At 54.5% G+C, this 19752-nt stretch overlaps 3 protein-coding genes across 8 annotated transcripts in view; 2 read left to right on the forward strand and 1 right to left on the reverse strand.

Annotated features, from left to right (window-relative positions):
* Positions 1 to 1532, forward strand: part of KIF15 (kinesin family member 15) — a 64626-nt gene extending 63094 nt beyond the window's left edge. Inside the window, exon 32 of the mRNA XM_029917862.1 lies at positions 1455 to 1532. Within this exon, the coding sequence (XP_029773722.1) occupies positions 1455 to 1532 (78 nt within the window). The remainder of the gene's footprint in view (positions 1 to 1454) is intronic.
* A 393-nt stretch (positions 1533 to 1925) lies between these two features.
* On the forward strand, positions 1926 to 5340 carry TMEM42 (transmembrane protein 42). The gene is made up of 3 exons (XM_029919260.1): positions 1926 to 2164; positions 3911 to 4057; positions 4724 to 5340. Exons 1-3 carry the CDS (start codon positions 1973 to 1975, stop codon positions 4862 to 4864), a joined length of 480 nt encoding a protein of 159 aa, XP_029775120.1. The 5' UTR covers positions 1926 to 1972; the 3' UTR covers positions 4865 to 5340.
* Positions 5341 to 14652: 9312 nt separating this feature from the next.
* Positions 14653 to 19752, reverse strand: part of ZDHHC3 (zinc finger DHHC-type containing 3) — a 56670-nt gene continuing 51570 nt past the window's right edge. For all 6 annotated transcript variants that reach the window (XM_029919258.1, XM_029919256.1, XM_029919255.1 and 3 more), the window contains one exon: positions 14653 to 17178. In XM_029919258.1, coding sequence (XP_029775118.1) covers positions 16921 to 17178 — 258 coding nt within the window. In that variant the 3' untranslated portion in view covers positions 14653 to 16920. The remainder of the gene's footprint in view (positions 17179 to 19752) is intronic.

Consider the following 19752-nt stretch of genomic DNA (forward strand, 5'->3'; position numbering starts at 1 on the left):
AGCATATGCCACGACATAAGGAACCTCAAAAAGTGAAGGAACCCAAACCTAAAAGGTCACATACTGTATGATTCCATTTATGTGAAAGGTCCAGAAAAGGCAACATTATAGAGGTAGAAACCAAACCCACAGTTGCTTGTGGCTGGGGATGGGAGCACGTGACTCTATGGGCAGGAGGGCACTTTTTGATAGAGGGGGCAATGTTTTGGTCTGTGGTGATGATTGCACAGCTCTTTAAATTTACTAAAAAACTATATTCAAATTCATTTCCTTTTATGGGTTTGTAGGTTATACCTCAATAAAGCCGAGGAAAAACAGTTTTAAAAATTAATGCACAGTTGAATTCTCAAGGAGTAATAGTAAATCCCCAGAAACAGAAAAGGAACTAAAATTCAATGTAGGGGGCGCCTGGAGGGCTCCGCTGGTGGAGCATGCGACTCTTGGTCTTAGGGCTTGTGAGTTCAAGCCCCATGGTGGGGGTAGAGATTACTTAAAAATAAAATTCCTTGTAAGGTAAAGAGCAACCTTAGAGGTAGAGAAGGGCTGGAATATTGAAGCTGGTACTAAAGAGTCTGGGGTCTCACCTCACCCACCTATAGGAATGTCTGGGGGCTGCTGGAACAAATGACCACAGGCTGGGGGCTACAAACAAATAGATTCTCACAGTTTCTGGATGCTAGAAGCACGAAATCAAGGTGTTAAAAGGCCATTCTCTCTGAGGGCCCCAGGGAGCATCTGTTCCATGCCTTTCTAGTAGCTGAAGGCGTTGACAGCAGGCCCTGGCATTCCTTGGCTTGTGGATGCATCACAATCTGCCGTCCCTGTCACCTGGTGTTCTCCCTGTGTTTCTATCAGAAGGACCCCAGTGAAATTAGGGCTCATGCTAATGACTTCTTAATTTGGTCACATCCGAAATGGACTCCATTTCCAATTAAGGTAACATTCACAGGTGTGGAGGATTAAGATTTAAACGTATCTTTTTAGGGGGACACACTCCAGCCTATAAAGAGCAGTTATCAGGCTCATCCATGCCTTAATTTGAGCCACAAAACCCTCCTGCGAGAGAGGGTGGCAAGGAAGGGCTTCGACGAAAACTTTCTGAATGGAAAAAAGTGCTCCTGAACAGTTCAGTGTGAAATCATACTAAATAAAAAAGGCCCGTGCAGATTACATAAACTTTTTTAAACATGTGCTATATATAAAACTATGCATAGAAAGTACTCTAATCAGTGATTTTCCTGGAGGGTGGGGTAGTCCTTTATACACTTCAACAACACTTCTGTTTCAAAGACATGTACTACTTTTTACACAAAAACATTTTAAACGTTTAAGTGCATAGGAAAGTAGAAGTAATGTTAATCTTTGTTATCTGAGTGGAGTGATTATGGATGATTTACTCTATATTCAAGACACTTCGATGAGCGCCTATCCACCTGCGCCTTTTGATTTGTCAGAAAACCCTAACCCGAGCCCGTCGCCTTCCCGAGTCGTGGAGGCCTCTAGCGCCCTCCGCTGAGGAGTCTTTCCACTAGGCGCCTCAAACTGGAAGGTGCCGGCGAATCCCCAGGGGCTCCTGTTGAACTGCAGATTCTAATTCAGCGGCTGTTGGGCGGGGCCTGGATTGGGCATTTTTAACAAACGCCCAGCGGAGGCCGAACCTGGGCCACACTGTGGCAAGGACTGAAACTGCCGGGTCACGGAGAATTAATTCTATAACAGCAACTACACAGTACGAAAGGGGCTTCAGATACCAGCCCCGGGGTAATCCTAAACCCAACGGCGGAAGCTGCCTTCCGCCACACCGAGGTTCCGTACTCCCGGCCCCGCCCCCCTGGGGCCCTCCCCGCGCCCGAGTTGGCCGTTCTGCTCACGTGAGCGTCGCGTCACGTGAGACCGCTGCCCAATCACTGCGCGCGCTCGGTCCTGCGGGTGGCGGGTGCGCCCGGAGCCCGGCGAGGTGGCCGCGAGCACCATGGCCGAGAGGCAACAGTCTCTAGGTGGCCCCGTGTGCCCGGCCGCCTACCCCGACGCCCCCGCGGAGTTCCCCCCGCACCTCCAGGCCGGGGCGATGCGGCGCCGCTTTTGGGGCGTGTTCAACTGTATGTGCGCCGGCGCCTTCGGGGCCCTGGCCGCCGCCTCCGCCAAGCTGGCCTTCGGCAGCGAGGTCGAGCCCAGGGCGCCGCTGGGCTGGCGGGCGGGTGGGTCCGGGCGGATGGGGGGCGCTGCGGAGCTGGGGGGGGGAGGTAGGGCGGGGTCTGTTCGCCCGGTCAGCTGCCGGGCGCCGCAGCCAGCTGGGGCGGGAGAGCCTCCCTTTATTCTAAATCACCTCAAATCCTCGTCCCGTGTAGGCGGTAAGAGACTTGAACGTCTTCCCTACCAGGGACCTAAACTCTGTCCTCCGATTGGGCTAGTTCGCGTTCCTGCATACACTTTCTACCTCTCATTTTAAGCCTCTTATGCCTGAACATGAGGTGAGAAGCCCTTGCCCCTCTCTGCTCCGTAATTAACGGGTGTTTTGACCGGCATATACCCTGTTGCCAGGAAAATTGGGAGTTTGGGACACCCAGGCATAAGGGAGGACAGAGAAACATTTTGGACGTTCCCATCCCTGATGCTGAGAACTCCTGAAGTGCCTCCCCACGCTTCTGCCCCTTCCATTCCCACTCACAGGCCAGGGTCTGCTGCCAGAGGGATTTCATTGCATCTGCAACCCAGGGTCAGGTCCTTACCTGCACAGCCGACAGACTGATTCTTGCCGGGGGCCCAGGGCGGGGGAGCCTGTTTAGGGCTAATCCACTGGGAATCACTATGCTTGAGGTTAGTGTTCTGTTGGGTATAATTCTTGAAGTGATCCCAGGTGCAATGAGGGACTCTGAAGCATGAGGCTGACTAGTGTGTTTAGTTGTGCACCAGACCTTCACAACTATGTAAGCAAGCGGCTACTGGCGCATAAGGTGCTTTTGTGAAAATTATACAAAGACACCCTTTCCTTAAGACACTATATTCAGCAGGTAGAACACTGTTGGGAGAAATAAGAGCCTGATATTTAGGGGGGCACCCCAGAGGAAGCAGCTCCATCTACAGGCAGGTTTCTGACTCAAAACCAGGCAAGAGGAGGTCTTGCATATTCTTTGTGTGGGAGGCTTAATTTAAGATCCTCTCCTCCAGGCTCTCGCCTTTAAAAAAAGAAAAAAAAAAGAAAGGAAAAGAAAAAAAAAGGCTGCAAGTTCTCCAAGTGATGTCTGGGATCAGTAGTCAAGTCGGTGGTGGCTTCCCTAAGCAGGGCTGTGCCCTGGTTAAGAGCATGGAGCCATACTGCCTGGGTTTGAATCCTCGTGGCTGCCACCAGCTTTTGGCTCTTTAGGCAAGGTACTTAGTGCCTTGGGTTCTTTATCTGTAAAGGTAAGGAATAAATGCGAGTGCACTTGGCACAGGGTCCAGCACAGAGTAAAAGCTCAAGAATGCCCAGCAGGACTGGCCCGAGTGTCCTGTAGCCTATGTAGGATAGTGGGGGGGAAGCATGGCTAATTCATGCCTTCCCTGATCCCGGGCAGTGAGGACTCTGCCCCTGGTGTACTCACACTACATACAGACCAAAAACTGCTTGGGCATCTCACCCTGATCTTTAGCACCAGCAAGTGTCTGGTGTTCAAGAGAAAGTACTGGTTACGGGTTAGCATTTTACTCTCCCCGGGGACATATGGCCAGCCAGAGGGCTCAAGAAGTCTCCTCAGGGTTTATTTCAGCTTTAAAATGGGTGTGCTGAGCACAGGGTTAAGTGGAGTCCTGTAGGCTCTGGTGGGACCTCAGTCGGGGCCCAGCTGCTGCCTGTCAGGGCCCTGGAGGTGCTGTGCGGCAGGCGGCGGGTCTGCTCGGCCGGGTGTGGCCGCAGTGACACTCTCTCCTGCAGGTGAATATGGTCTTCTGCGTCATAGGCATCGTCGTGATGGCCACTGCCAATTCTCTCATGTGGACGTTCTTTAGCCGGGGCCTCAGTTTCTCCATGTCTTCAGCCATCGCTTCTGTCACGGTGACTTTTTCAAACATCCTCAGCTCGGTGAGTAGCCTGAGGGTGCCAGGCAGTACCCTGTCTCCAGGCTGGGCTCTGGGTGAGTTGGGGGGAACTCCCACCCTCCCAGATAGGAGAAAAGACAAGAACTGAAGCAGAGGTTAGCCTGTGGCTTGACCCCTCGTGGCTGCTCCTCTAACCCTGAACTTGGTGGAATTCTCAGGTGGTGGCTGAAGTTTCTCTAACCTCTGTGCACGCTGTCTCCTAGGGGGTCTGTAAACTTGAGCATGAGCCGGGGAGGGTGGATGCTCTTTCCTCCCACGGCCTGATGTCAGCCAGGTGGGGTGGAGCCCAGTCAGTCCCGCCATTGAGGGAGGGAGGACATGGCGGTCCATTTGGGTCAGCAAATACCAGGCACCAGCTGCGTGCTGGGCCTTCACCGCTGGCCTCTGCTAGACTTTCCTGCGCACCTTCCTCGGGGCCAATGCTTTGAGGAAAGTTCACTCCCCGCCCCCACTCCCCTCTCAAGGCGGGTTGGACATGAATAGTGTCACATGAAGGTGACAGCTGGGTTTCAAGCTCCAGGACTCCAGCTCCAGACCCTTCCTCCTGCCCCAGGAGGAGGGCACTCAGCCACGGGGGAGTGAGGTGGTGCCTGCGCGCTGTGGTGCAGGCACAGGTCCACTTGGCCTCACGGCGGTCTCTGTCCCACAGGCCTTCCTGGGCTTTGTGCTGTACGGAGAGTGCCAGGAGGTCTTGTGGTGGGGAGGCGTGTTCCTCATCCTGTGCGGACTCAGCCTGATCCACAGGAAGCTGCCGCCGAGCGAGAAGGCCCCCTCACTCAAGCAGCAGTAACATCGGGTGGCGGGACGGACCAGCCGCAGCGACAGTGTGGTGGCACGGGGAACGGGCTGGCGCATGGGGGCATATGCTGTCTGAGCGCAGCCAGTGGAAGGCACCCTTGGGGGAGGCAGGCCCCTGACCCAGCAGCCGGGAGGGTGGCCAGCCGGAGCTTCTGGAATGGAAAGGACATCCACAGTTGTGTTCTGCCTGGAGCCTTCTCCACGCCCGCATGGCACTTCTGATTCTCACGCTCCTGGGCCCGCCCAGTGCCCCTTGGCGATGCTGGAGACCCTGGGCTTGGTCTGCTCAGCATCTGGCCTTGAGACCGCGCTGCAATTGTAGTCCCGTCGCGTCGTAACATCAGACTCCGTTCCTGGTGGAGCTTTCTGACGGCTCCACGCGGACGTAACAGGACATCTGTGTCCTGCTTCTGCAGTGCAGCAAGGAAAGGAAAACTGGATTAATAAACACTTTTTGATCAGTTAGAAGTAGCAGGTGTGTAATCTTTATTCTTTCCTGCCTTTTATTTATTTTTTCTTTTCCTAATTTTTTGGAGTGAGAGGGAACAGCCTAGGTGAGCTGCAGTTCTTGGAATGGAGTTAAGAGCCCCCCCCACCCCGGCTTGGGGCTCAGGGGCTCCGATGTCATCCAGGCTGGCGCTCACGTTCAGGAGGCTCTGTCCATTTTCTTGGCACACAAGGAGAAAAGCTTGACCTGCCTCTGGGGACTTAGTTTTATTTACTTGTTAGGAAAGGAAATTGGCCCTGACGCTGCTCTCACACCCTTTTTTCCCCCTTTAGGCCTCTTCTGTCCTTTGATTTTTCTTTTCCAGATCCCTGTGACTTGTTTGTTTCTTACAGTGTTAATTAACGTAATTCCTAGTTCAGAACAGCCTTGCCTCTTGTGTGTGTGGCTTCTCGTGCAATGCTCTCCCGTTCCGGTTTTCCAGGGGGCCCCCGGGTGTCCCAGCGCCCCCTCAGCTCTCTGCATCTTCAAACATTCCCCGCAGGAGAGAGGGACTGGTGGGCGGGGGATGAGGCGGCCCCTCCTTCCAGCCCACACGGCACCCTCACTGCCCTCCTCTGTCACTCATTCCACAGGGGACAGATGAGCTTCCTGACACTGTTCCGTGGCCCCTCCTGATTGGGACCTGGCTTCAGCCCAGCCCCCAATTCTCTCTTGGTGCCTCATCACCCCTGCACCCACCACGCTTGAGTTACCCCAAATACTCGCGACTCAGCAGTTCTCGAGTCCGTGTGTTCAGCCCTGCCTCCATGCTGGGTGTTCCGCAGGGATAGGAAAGCCCACCCCTCAGGAGGCCCCAGACAGCCCTGAGAAAGGACGACAGAGTTGGAGGACCTGCACGTCCTGATTCCAAAACTGACCGCAACGCTACAAAACGAACACAGTGTAGTGACTGGCGTACAGGCAGGAACCAAGGGCACAGAACGGAGAACCCAGAAATGAGCCCCCTGAGAAGTCAGACCATCCAATGGGAAGAGGCGGCCCTTTCCACAACTGCCGCTGGGAAAACTGGATCTCTGTGCGCAAGAGAACGAAGTGGCCGTCCCTTCCCTTTCACCAGGCGAAGGGCTTGAACAGACATTTCTTTAAAGGAGAGCTACAAATGGCCAAGAGGCCCGTGAAAGACGCTCAGCATCGCGAGCCATAGGGAACCACAAACCTAAACCGCAGTGAGGGGCCGCCTCGCGCCCATCGCGGTGGCGACTATGGAAACAAAAATGAAACAAGCAAAACAGAGAATGACAAGTATTGGTGCAAGTGGAGAAATTGGAGTGCTTGCGCGTTGCCGGGGGGAATGTAAAATGGTGCCAGTGGAGGACAGTTGGTCAGGTCCCCAAGAAGCCGAATGATCGCGCGAGTCCAGGTGTGGGTGGATGGATGCCCGCAGAACTGAAAGCGGGACTAAGTGCTGCTTGTTCGCCACTGTTCGCAGCAGCACGAGAGGAAGCAGAGGAAGGGAACGATTCCAATGTGGGCAAACTCACTGCGGTGTTTACATGCAGTAGGTTATGCAGCCGTAAAAACAAACGAAGGTGGGGTGTCCGGGCGGTCCAGTCGGGTAGGCGTCCGGCTTCGGCTCAGGGCACGATCTCACGGTTTGTGGGTTTGTGCCCTGCATCGTGCTCTGTGCTGACAGCTCAGAGCCTGGAGCCTGCTTCCGATTCTGTGTCTCCCTCTCTCTCTGCCCCTCCCCTGCTCATCCTCTGTCTCTGTGTCTCTTTCAAAAATAAATAAGAACATTAAAAAAAAAAAGGGATGAAGATTTAACACATAGGCTAAGGCGAAGATGAATCTTGGAATCGTTTTGCTAAGTTAAATAAGCCAGACACAAAATGACAAATATTGTATGATCCTGCTTAAGTGAGAGATCTAGAACAGGCAAATTCTTAGAGACAGAAAGGGGCCGCTCAGCGACTGGGGGGAGGGAGGGTGGGGAGTTAGTGTTTAATGGGGACAGAGCTTCGTTCAAATAAGTTCTGGAGATGGATGGTAGTGATTGTTGCACAACGTTGTGAATGCACTTAATGCTGCTGCATTGTAACTTAATGCCGGTAAATTTTATGTAACGTGTATTTGTCCACAGTTGAAAAACGAGGCAAAAGAGGGAATGGCAGGAAGAGGAATTAGAGACAGCTAGTGCTGCAGACCTCCTTCCACAAGTTTTCCTACAAAGGGGCGGTAGATGGGAGAGGATGGGGGCAAGAGAGGGGGACTGTTTTATTTTTGGTTGTGAGAGGAGAAACAGCATATTTATGTAGGCTAATGGCAGTGATCTATCAGTGAGGAGACTGAAGGTTCAGGAAAGGGAGCTGTTTAAAAAGCCCTGAGCCCAGGGGCACCCAGGTGGCTCATGCGGTTAAGCAACCGACTATTGATTTTACCTGGGGTCGAGATCTCATGGGTCCTGAGTTTGAGCCCCGCGTTGGGCTCTGTGCTGACCATAGCGACTCACTGGGATTCTCTCTCTCTCCCTCCGCCCCTCCCACTCATGCTGTCTCTGTCTCAAAATAAATAAAATAAGCTTTAAAAAGGAAAAAGAGCACTGAGCCCAAGCGGGAGCAGGTGAGCTGGGGTCCGATGCACTAGTGAGGGCTGGCTTAGCAAGGAATGCGGACCTCTCGCTGCGGAGGTCGGAGTGGCCGTCTGTGGGCAGAGAGGTGGTTGGAGGTGCTTGGAAGGGGCTCAGAGAATTTCTTTTTCTCAAAGTTCCCCAAACTCGAAGTCATTAAGAAAAAGGCGGCACACCTCAGGAGGAAACTGGGCAAAGCATATGAGGTGATAATTCACCGAAGCGAAGCTTGAACAGGTAACAAACAGACACAAAGCATCAATCTCACTGGCAACAGGGAAATGCAAAATAGGACCACAGCGAGGTGGGGCACCTGGGTGGCTCAGGCGACTTCAGCTCAGGTCATGATCTCACAGTTTGTGGGTTCGAGCCCCTCATCAGGCTCTGTGCTGACAGCTCAGAGCCTGGAGCTGCTTCTGTGTTTCCCTCTCCTCTGACCGTCCCCTGCTCACATTCTGTGTGTGTCTCTCTCTCAAAAATAAATAAACGTTTAAAAAATTTTTTAAAAAGACCACAATGAGAAGAAAAGAGTAAGGCATGCCACCGGCTGAAAATACTTGCAAAACATCTATCCGCTAAAGGACTGGGCTCCAGACTACGTCCCGCCGGCGTCGGGGTGCTGGTGGGAGGGGGTTCGTGCTGCGTGAGGCACCCTTCCCCCCGGGCTTGGTCCACAACCTCGCCACCTGCCTTGCGGAGGTCTGGCATGCAAAGCCTCCCTGGGCTCACGCGAGCAGCACTGCATTTGTTCCTCCAGTGCCTCTGGGAGGTCGGATGGTTCCAGGGACCCGGGCAATGGCGGTGGGTGTGGTTAAAAGTTCGTAAAAGAGAGAGTGCTGTCCGCCTTGAGACACCCGGTTATTATTCAGAGAAAAATAAAGGTGGGTTCCTACGTCATGCCTTATTCAGCCATAAATTCCAGAAAGGCCAAAGACAAAACTGTAAAGGAGACGAAGATGAAGGCATGTGTGAAAAGTAATCTTGGCATGAAGATGTTTCCAAGGAAACAGGAAACCTAGAAACAAAGGAAAAGATAAACCGACTCCATAAAAATGGATGTGTAGCAAGACTCAGAGTCAGAAGGCAATGAATATTCTGGTCTAAAAAGAGCTCCTATGGATCTGTCGGAATATGACCCTCGCCCCAAAAGATAAGTGGAAAGTCGTAGGCTGCCAAGAGTATTCTATGAGAAGACAGTCTTACTTGTGATGGGGGTGGGGGGGGTGGTAACAAAATAAAATCGAAACCGCACTGAGGTTGCTTTTTTAATTAGTTAATTATTTATTTGCTTGTCAGGTTGGCCCCGATGAAAAGTTTAGGAGTGACCAGGGTTTGGTTGGTTGGTTTCCCATCTCTTTATGGGAGCCACTGACACAGTCTCTGGAAGGTTCCGGCGACGTGCACTGAAATTCAAGATGTACGTACCTGCGACGCAGTAGTTCCACCTTGGAAGGTTCATGTCACAGATACTGTCACCCAGACATGTGTGCGAGTCAGTGGCATACAAGGTTTGGAACAATCTCAAGGGCCGCCCAGAGGCAGCAGTGGCCGCTGAAGACAATGAAGACAATGATGCCTGATTGGATGGTTAAGAAATCAAGTCCAAGGTATGTTTAGAGGAGAAGGAAAGCAAGGTGCAGTATGGTATGCATAGAACGTTCTCGCTTATGGCAGTAAATGTTTATGGCAGAGGAAACTGGAGAGAGGGGAGAGGGGGAGAGGGTCTGAGGGTCTGGGGTGGGAGAGATTTAAGTTTTACACTTTTCATCTTGTTTGGAATCTCTTTGGTTCCTAAATAAGAGGCACCTGGGTGGCTCAGTCGGTTAAGTGACTGATCTCGGCTCACGTCATGATCTCGAGGTTCGTGATTTCGAGCCCTGCATTGGGCTCGCTGCTGTCAGCACAGAGCCTGCTTTGGATCCTCTGTCCCCCTCTCTCTCTGCCTCTCTCTCTGCCCCTCCCTCGCTCACATGTGCTCTCTCTCCCTCTCTCTCAAAAATAAACGTTAAAAGAATAGAAGATACGATGCAGTTGGGTCCAGGAGGGCTTCCCTGGGAGGTGACCTCACGGCAGGGACGCCCAGCCCAGGCGCCGCCGCCATGGGAAGACCTGGCAGTGTCCTCTGAGGACCAGAGACCTGGGTCATTACTGGGAGATGGGGGAGGAGGGTGGGGGGCCACATGCAGGCAACAGAAAGGGGTTGGATTTGATTCCAGGAGCACCAGGGAGTCCCCAAAAGTCAGGACACAGCCCAGCTAATGGTTTTTACTTTTACTTATCTATGTCTAAAGATTTTATTTTTAAGTAATCTCTACACCCATTCTGGGGCTTGAACTCACAAACCTGAGATCAAGATCACCCACCCTACTGAGCAAGCCAGCCAGACGCCCCTATCCAACAGTTAAAAAAAAAATTTTTTTTAACATTCATGTATTGTTGAGAGACAGAGTGTGAGCACAGGCAGCGCAGAGAGACAGGGGACAGAACCGGAAGCAGCTCCAGGCTGAGCTGTCAGCACAGAGCCCGATGCGGGGCTTGAACCCACGAACTGTGAGATCATGACCTGAGTCGAAGTTGGACACTCAGCTGACATGAGCCACCCGGGTGCCCCTGCATCCAATGTTTTTTTCTTTTTTGTTTTTTTCTTTATTTTTTTTATGTTTTAATTTATTATTGAGACAGAGGGAAACAGAGCATGAGCAGGGGAGGGGCAGACAGAGAGGGAGACACAGAATCTGAAGCAGGCTCCAGGCTCTGAGCTAGCTGTCAGCACAGAGCCTGACGTGGGGCTCAAACCCACGAACCGTGAGATCATGACCTGAGCCGAAGCTGGACGCTTAACCGACTGAGCCACCCAGGCGCCCCCCGTTGGGAGTTTTGAAAGCATGAGTATCCTGGGGGTTCAGGTTCACCTTCCGCCTCCCCTTTCCCTCCCCTTCTGCCTCCCCTCCCCACTTCCCTTCCCCCCAGCTCTATGTCAGCGAGGGTCCTGGAGGCAGGGACAGGCTGGTGGGGCCACTAGGCGGGACAGGAGGGCACCTGCAGCCAGAGCAGAGAGGTGCCCGGGTCCCCAGTTAAGATGGTATGCGTGTCCCTCTTCAGCCGGACCCTCTGCCGGTCTCTGCCAGTGTATGTGTATTTGTGGCCCTTCTGACTGCCCCCTACCCCAGGCCAGGCGTAGGCATGGCACTCCGTCCCTCTGAATCAGGAGAGGTGGAAAGTGTCACCCAGCCTGACACGTGCTGCCTGATAGGTCGCTGAATGCCCAGGCTGCACCATCTTTTGAGGCTCCTTGTAAATTAAAACCAAACAACCTCCAAAACAGGCTTCAGGAACTGGGGGTGTTGTAAAAGCCCAAATTTAGCAAAGTGGTATGTTTACATATATATATGTTTTTTTTTTAAGTTTCTTTTTTTTTTTAATTTTTTTTTTGAGGGACAGAGAGAGACAGTACAAGCAGGGGAGGGTCAGAGAGAGAGACACACAGAATCTGAAGCAGGTTCCAGGCTCTGAGCTGTCAGCACAGAGCAGATGTGGGGCTCGAACCTTCAAACCATGAGATCATGATTTGAGCCAAAGCTGGATGCTTAACCAACTGAGCCACCCAGGCGCCCCTTAAGTTTATTTCTTTATTTTGAGAGACAGACACAGAGTGAGTTAGGGAGGGTCAGAGAGAGAGAATCCCAAGCAGGGTCCGAGCTGGCAGCCCACAGCCTGACTCAGGGGTCAAACCCTCGAAGCCATGATATCATGACCTGAGCCAAAGCCAAGAGTCGATGCTTAACTGTCTGAGCCACCCAGGGGAGTGTGCCTGTGCTTGCCATCAGGCCTGATGGGGTGTGCAAAGAACTTTCATCCTCCGGTCGGGAGGGGGAGGGGTGTGGTCGAACCCAGGTCACGGGTTCCGAGATTGTAGCAAGTGTCATCTTTAGTCCTGCACCTGCCGTACAGCCTTTTTTAGAGATTACATCAGAAGACTAAATTCGGGCCCTCTGCTAATTTATTTTTACATTATTTATACAGCACTTACCATGTGTACAAGCACTGCTGTAAATGCTTTTAAAAGAACAACTCAGGGCACCTGGGTGGCTCAGTTGGCTGAGCATCTGACTTCAGCTCAGGTCATGATCTCACCTTTTGTGGGTTCGAGCCCCACATCGGGCTCTGTGCTGACAGCTCAAAGCCTGGAGCCTGCTTTGGATTCTGTGTCTCCCTCTCTCTGCCCCTCCCCCACTCGTGCTCTGTCTCTGTCTCTCTCTCAAAAAGAAATAAATATAAAAAGATAATAAAAGAGGAACTCAAGTGGCTTTGCCCTTCCTCTGGTTTCCATAAAGTAGAAGATCGTCCAGCCGGGACTCAGCAGGGTTTGGGAGAGATATGGGCTGCTCCCAAGTAATTTCCCAAATAGAAGATGCCCAAATAGGTATAGACATGTCATGTGCAAAACAACCCTGAAGGTGGGTGTCTTAAGGATCACCACTTCACAGAGGAGGAAACTGAGGCACAGAGATGTGAGCATCTGTCCCAGGTCACACGGTGGGTATGTGCACTGGCCCTTCTGGGCCCCTGCCGGTCCAGATGCTGCAAGGCTCTGGGGAGCAACACTGGGTGGGGGGTGGGGTGCCAGGCTGGGCTGGCAACGACTTGTTCCACTGGGGTGGATGCTGACCCCCCCCCAACGTGTGTGTCAGATGAACGTGTTTGCCGGGGAATTGGTTCCAGGGCTACCAGAGGGGCCTGGCCTGTACCCGTGCGTGGGTGGCACCCCATCTGGTGGCAGCGCGACCTCACGTAGCAGCCCTTTTAGCCAGCACTGGGTGTTCTCCGGGACCCTGACCACAGGTAGGCAGGATACCAGGAGCGAGAGGGGAGAGGCCCCCAGAGTGGGGCCCCCAGCACCCTGTCGCCACTCGCCCCGCCTGGCATCACTGGGCTGAGAACGTCGAGTCCCCCTCCCAACACCCACTGAGTCCACCCATGACCCAGCCCATGGCATGAGAGGAACCTCAGAGTAGGCATCCACCTGTGAGAGATGGGCGAGACTGGAGACCCTGGGGGTAGGGGCCCACCCCCACCCACCCCAGCCTCCCTCTCCCAGGAATTTTCTAGCACAAACCCAGTCTCCAGACCCTCCCCAAGTCTCTTGGAGACCCCCAACCTCCTTCAGAGACTGATCCAAGTTCTACAACTTGTGTCCACTGCTCCTGAAATTCAGTATTTTTCAAACTCAAATCAGCAGGCGGTCCTGCAAATGCAGAGTCCCGGACCGGCGCCCTGACCCCTAGCGGTGGAGGCGGGGAATCTGCATTTAATGAAAGGACCCGTGCTCCCGCGAGGCCTGCAGGCTCTTGCAGGGGGGCCGGCCGGCCTGGCTTGGGAGGAGCGGTTTCCCAGGAGCCTTGGGCGGGTGCAGGGGAGAGAGACCCCGTGGCCAGCAGCGTCCCCTTCCCGTGAGCAGGGGTCTGTTCTGGGGGGGTGCGGGTGTCTACCTGGGGGGAGGTGCCCCCCTGGAGCGAAGACGTAAAGCCCTTCTTTGTTCACTGAAGCTGCTCCTTCCTGTTGTGCCCTCCAGGGTCTTGGTCAAGTGATCGATATGCTGTTAATTAAAACTCAGGCTGCTGCAGGATGACTGTGTGGTCCCCTGGGTCATTTTCTTCTTTCTGCGCACAAGCTTCTTAAAGTATCTTGTGCTGGGCTTCACGGGGGCCCTTGCGGAGCTATCTGATCCTCTGAATTTCCTGGGTCAAGGGCCTCTCCAGAGGTTGGCTTCTTTCTTATTTTTAAATGTTTATTTGAGAGAGACAGATAGACAGACAGACAGAAAGAGAGCTAGCAGGGGTGGGGCAGAGAGAGAAAGACTCCCAAGCAGCACAGAGCCTGATGCAGGGCTCGAACCCACAAACCCTGAGATCATGAGCTGAGCTGAGTCGGACTCAGTTCAATGGACTGAGCCACCCAGGCGCCCTGGTCGGGCTTCTTTATTGGGCCTTATCCAGGACGCCCAGCCCCTCTCTCAAAGGCTGTAACCCCATCGGACACGTTTTGGCAGAGGCATGTGTTGAATGAGCGTTTTTTAGTGTGTAATCTTCATGACATTCAGAGGCCGCGGCCTGACTTCTATAGAGTCAAAACCCCTCATTCTTGGGCATTCTTGCCCCAAACGCCTGCCTCTGTGGCATACAGTAGTTGTTCAATAAGTGCTCACTGCACAAAAGGTAACTTTTCCTGGGGCACCTGGTTGGCTCAGTGGGTTAAGCATCTGACTTTGGCTCAGGTCGTGATCTCATGGTTTGTGGATTTGAGCCCCATATCGGGCTCTCTGCTGTCAGAGCGGAGCCCACTTTGGATCCTGCCTCCCTCTTTGTCTCTCTGCCCTTCCCCTGGTCTCTCTTTCTGAAAAATAAATATTAAATGCAAGAAAGGGAGGGAAGGAGGGAGGGAGGGAAGAAGGAAGGAAGGAAGGAAGGAAGGAAGGAAGGAAGGAAGGAAGGGAAGTTTTCCTTTTGCTGGAAATGCCACCCAGGAGATGACCCAAAATATTTGATTAGTAACTCTCGATGCATCGCTTAGTGTCTGTGACATTCACTTGTGTCCCACACTGGGAATGGAGAAAAGGGACTTCCTTAGAGGTGCCCTAAGGGAGAGGACACTGCCCACGGGTGTGGACCCGGATCTTCTGCCGAAGACGGGAGACTCCAGCCACAGGGTCGAGCAAAGAGCTTTTTATTCCGGGAGCACGAGGGGGACGCTTGCGCCCAGCCTCCCTCCCCGTGGTCCTCGTCGGGTTGGGAAGAGTTACGATCCTGTCAGTTTGAGGCAAGCACAGCGTTATGCTGTCAACGGCCTCCACGGAGGGCAAGGCCACCTGTCAGCAGCGCGGGGGAAGCTCAGGGTCGGCCGGGTTTGCGTCCCCAGCTGTGGATGGGCTCGCCCGACAGGGAGGCCAGTCTGACTGCAGGTGACATGCCTCCCAGGGCCACTCGACAGTCAGCACTGCCACTGGGGCTGCCAGCAGCGGCCGGGGAGCCCTCTCCCCTATTCTAACTGCCCTCCAGGGCGTGCTCTGCAGTGTGGGGTCTTTGGTCGCAGTCCACCTGCCTCCCGGACCAGGACAGGAAAGGGCAGGCCTCCGTGATCGAAGCACGGCCTCCCAAAGCGGCGAGCGGCAGCGGCCCGCCTGGCTGCGGGGTAATGGCCTTCGGAGCGACCAGGGCTCCTGACATCGTCGTTAATAAATATTAAAGCTGATAGGGACCAAGAAGATAGGGCCACAGTCTGGGTGTGGGAGGTCTGGGCCTTTCCAGCTGCTCTGTCACTGAGAGAGCCCTGCCGTCACCCCCTCACGAGACGTGTTCTGAGGGCTCTGAGCGGGGATCAGGTCAGGTGGCTCTGAGCTCCAGCCCCTCTGAGCAGTTAGCCTGGGGGCCTGGTGGGTCATCAGCTGCCGATGGGGGGGTCTCTCTGTGACAGGGTCACAGCCCTTCACAGCTGCTGCCGCTGCCTGGCCCTCCTCTTCCCACAGTCCCCACAACCTTTCTTCCTAAGTGTCTTGGGCTGCACCCCCAAACGCTGACCTTCTCCCCGATTTAACTGGGGCCACAGGCCCTCTGTGGGGGGGTGTGACTCCGGCTCTGCCTCGGTGCCCGAGCCCTCCTCTATCCTGGTGCCTGCTGACCCCAGGGCCACGGGCCAGAGGGAGCGAAGGTTTCCTCAGGGGAGGTTGGGGTGGCCAGTCTATTCTTATGCCAAACTGAGGCCCAAACCCTCTGCGGGACTCTTGTGTGCAAGACGTGTCTTTGGCACCCCCTGGAATGGGGTCTTGGAGCCCTAGGGACCCTGCTGAGGCCTTCGGTCATGGTCACAGACACTTCAGGCTTCACACGGGGACCAGGCTCATCCTGGAAAAGTGCGGTGCGTGTGCTCACGTGAGTCTGTCCGTGCATCTGTCTGGTCTTCCTGGTCCACCCATCTGTGGGCCCTGGGTACCACCTATCTTTCAGAGACACGATGGACCCTATCTTGGGAGACCTGGTCTAAAACACAGGGGCCAGATTTCTGGTCAGTTCTGCACAAGTGGGTGGTTAGGCTCCCTCCAGAGGGAAAGCTAATTAAGCTCTCGGCGGGGCGGTCAGAATCCGCCCCCCAGCTCTGAGTAGGTCCTCTCCCCCGTCCCTGTGTGTGAACGGACAGATCAGTGGCCACAAGGCAGGAATGCTCCGAGCTGTCTGACTCAGTGACGGTTCTAGAATCTTTGGGATGGAAAGGGAGCTGAGTTTTGGCGCTGGTGTCATGACACAGTGACATAACCCGTGTTTCCATCCCGGGCACGTGTCCATGTATGTGTGTTCACAGCTCCAGTATGGGGCTTGGCCTGTGCCAGCTGCCGCAGGAGTCCTGCCTTTGGCCCAGTGTAGACAGGCTCGGGGAAGCCTTTCCGGGAGCAGCTGGCCCCCTGCAGACTTCCGAGGCTTGTCTGTCCTGGCGTCAGCGCCCACCCCAGGGCCCCAGGCCAGCCCTATCCTGTCTTTCTGTCATCAAATCACGGCCTTCGTTCTCAAAAGCCAGGAGCCGGGGCCCCAACCTTTTCGAGAGGAGACAGACATCCCAAGAAAATCCAGAGGTAAGTTCTTCCCTGCCCCTGGGCTGCCCTGTTCAGAGCGTCTGTAGCTGGCCAGGCAGTGCCCGTCACAAGGGGTGCCCATCTTGGAAGCACAGCCAAGACTCTTCTTGGATGGACCCCGAGAGTCTCTGGTCCCCACGTCACCCCCAACCCACTCCCTAGACCTGGCCCAGCCTGGGGAGAGAGGAGGGGGTAGGGGGCTGGCGATGGCAGCGAGGGGCCCGTGGGGAGTGGCGGGGTGCAGTGGGGGTGCAGGGGTGCGGGCTGGCGCGGCATGACCTCGCCGTGGCCATGACGCCCGCAGCCGGGGTTGCCCGGGGCTTTTCGGTGTCCGGCCCTCCCTCCGCGGCAGCGTCACTCATCTATCACCTCCACAGAGTCCTCATCCTTCCTCTCCTCCGACTGCTCCTCCGTCGTCTCCGTGTTGTCCGTGTCGGACAGCGAGGCCACCTGCCGCACCCAGGCCCTGTCATTGAGAGGCTCTGGGTCGCACGGTCGGGAGAAGGGGTTGAACCAGTTCAGGGAGAAATTCCCACCAAAGGTCTCCTTAACCGCCTTCCAGCTGCCCCGGTGCTCCCTGGGCTGGTGCTTTCGTTTGAGGCGCTCGATGCCCTGGAGGGACAATGGGACAAAGAGGGTCAGTGTGGTCCGGGTGTGCACCCTCCAGCTCACCCCCAGCCCAGGCCCGGGAGAGCGCGGAGGCCCAGGGTGCAGGTGAGGGGGCCGGCGGGACACAGACTGCCAGGGCCAGACTGGGGCTGCGGGGCCCTGGGGAACGATGGGGTGCGGGCGGATAGCAGTGCGGAGCGGCACAGCAAGCAGGGCCTTCCTGGGGAGCTGGCCTTTGCCCCCCCAGGCCTCTGTCCTTTCCTTCCAGAGCTGCTGGGGGCCACCCAGCCTCTCAAAGTTAGGCCAGGCTGCCCAGGGGCTCAGGGCCCAGGGCCCTGCCCTGAGAGCACTAGAAAGACGACCCCTCCCTGGGGAGTCTGGGCCCTGCCCCCACCCCCCAGCAGGTGCAGCCGACTTAGCACAAAGAAGGGATGCAGGGGGAAAGGGCAGAGCACAGGTACAAACAACACTGGGGCGGAGGAAGCAGATGTGCGCATAGCTAGTGCCAACATGCGGCGGGCAGCTGGGGGGCACGCAGGGCGGCTGGGGGGCGCCCGGGCTGGCGTCAGGCCTCGCTTGTGCAGACACGCCCTGCGGCCGCTCCCGGGCTGCCCACTCACCTGCCTCCGGGCGTCGGCTGCGACTCAGCTGCCCGGCCACAGAAAGAGGGTGTCGGGTCAGGGGGGAAAGCCCACAGGAGTTAAAGGCACAGCCAGGCCAGCTCTCGGGGCCACAGCACCCCCCACGAAGGCTTCTAGCCCCACTGTTAGCCCTGAGGCCTCTGCCTTCCCCATGCCTTCCGGAAGCCCAGGGAATTCGCTGCGGGTTTGCCAGGCGTGGGCGCTGCCCATTCACATGGCTCATTCCACCTCGGAATGATCTCTGAATACCTCGTTCTAGGTTTTCTCCTCCTTTCCACACAAGAGCCTCACATAACTGGAATAATCCCTTTGGTTATGTGGAAAGAGAAACTGAGGCACGCGTACGGAGACTGAGGGCTGCCCCACCCTGCGGCCAGTTCGTCTCCAGCACTATTTCTTCCCACCCTATCTCACAGGTTTCAGTTTCTCGGCTTTGGAAAAAACGGTAGTTTAAAGACTCTGCTCGTAAGATACTAATTAAGAAGGGCAAACCAGGAACTTTACAGTGAGGGAATCTTGCAAGTATCAACTTAATCAAAGTTCACATCACCAATAATGAGATGTGCCAACATCATACGACTCAGGATAAGACACACCCAGAGGGACATCCCCCACCGGTCGTCCTGCCCAAAATGCATAATCTTGATCTAATTGCAAGAAAACATCAGACAAACGCAAACTGAAGGTTATTCTACCAAATACCTGGCCTTCGATCTTCAAAAGAGTCAAAGTCGATGGAACGAGATAGAGTGGTGACTGTGTAAGACACTATGTCTGTACTAAATGCCATTGAATTGCACACGCGAAATTGGTTTTTATGTTATGTGAATTTCACCTCAATTGAAAAAAAGGGGTCACAGGGCGCCCGGGTGGTTCAGGTCGCTAAGCGTCCGACTCTTGATTTTGACTTATGGTTCATGAGATGGAGCCTTGTGCTGACAGCGCAGAGCCTGCTTGGGATTCTTTGCTCTCTCTCTCTCTCTCTCTCTGTGCCCCACCCCCCAAATAAATTTGGCTCAGGTCAGGTCATGATCTCCTCACTCGTGAGTCTGAGCCCTGCGCTGAGCTCTCCTTTGTCAGCATGGAGCCTGCTTTGGATCCTCTCTCTCCCTCTCATGCATGCACACTCACTCTCTCTCAAAAATAAACATTAAAAATTTCTTTTAATAAGAATAAAGTTAAAATTTTAAAAGGGGGTCAAGTTCACAAAAGACAAAGACTGAGGAGTATCACGGACTGGACCGGAGCATGGCAAGGGATGAACTGAGATCCTGGGGCCGACCAGGGTCTCAGTGGGGCACCTGGAGAAATCTGAATAAAGCACGTAGATCAGTTAGTGGTATCATTATCAATGCGTTTCTGGGTTCCTGCATTTGTATTATGGTTATATAAAATGTTTACATTTGGAAAAACTGATGGAAGGGTATACCGGGAGTTCTTTGGGCTGTATTTGCCACTTTTGTGGAAGCCTGAAATTCTTTCACAAAAAGCTTAAAAAATCTGAGACGCACAGATGTGAGAAACACAGTCTTGAATACTGAGTTACACCGTGAAAAGCTGGAAACAGTCGACACGTCCAGTGGTGATGGCTAAGCCGGCTATGGAAAATGGCGCTAATACAGCTTTCCGTCACACTGGGAAACCCTGTCCACGTGGGAACAAGGGAACGAAGAAGCCAGCCTGCATACGACATCCCGAGACCTGTGGGGATGGGATGGGATGGTTTGTATTTCCTTCTGTGGACTTCCCACATGTTCCAAGGCTTCACCAATGAGCAGGCGTTAGCTTCTGTAATCAGAACAGATAAGCTGTTTCAGGACACGGACTTCGCTGACAAGCCTTGAGGTGGCCTCCTGTCGGTCAGAGCACCTTGTGTGCAGCTCGCCGGCTGGCCCCTCGCCAGGCCTCCTTACTTAGCACAAGCAGCAACGGCCAA

Source organism: Suricata suricatta, chromosome 12 (assembly GCF_006229205.1).
Source record: "Suricata suricatta isolate VVHF042 chromosome 12, meerkat_22Aug2017_6uvM2_HiC, whole genome shotgun sequence".
Classification (NCBI taxonomy): Eukaryota; Metazoa; Chordata; class Mammalia; order Carnivora; family Herpestidae; genus Suricata; species Suricata suricatta.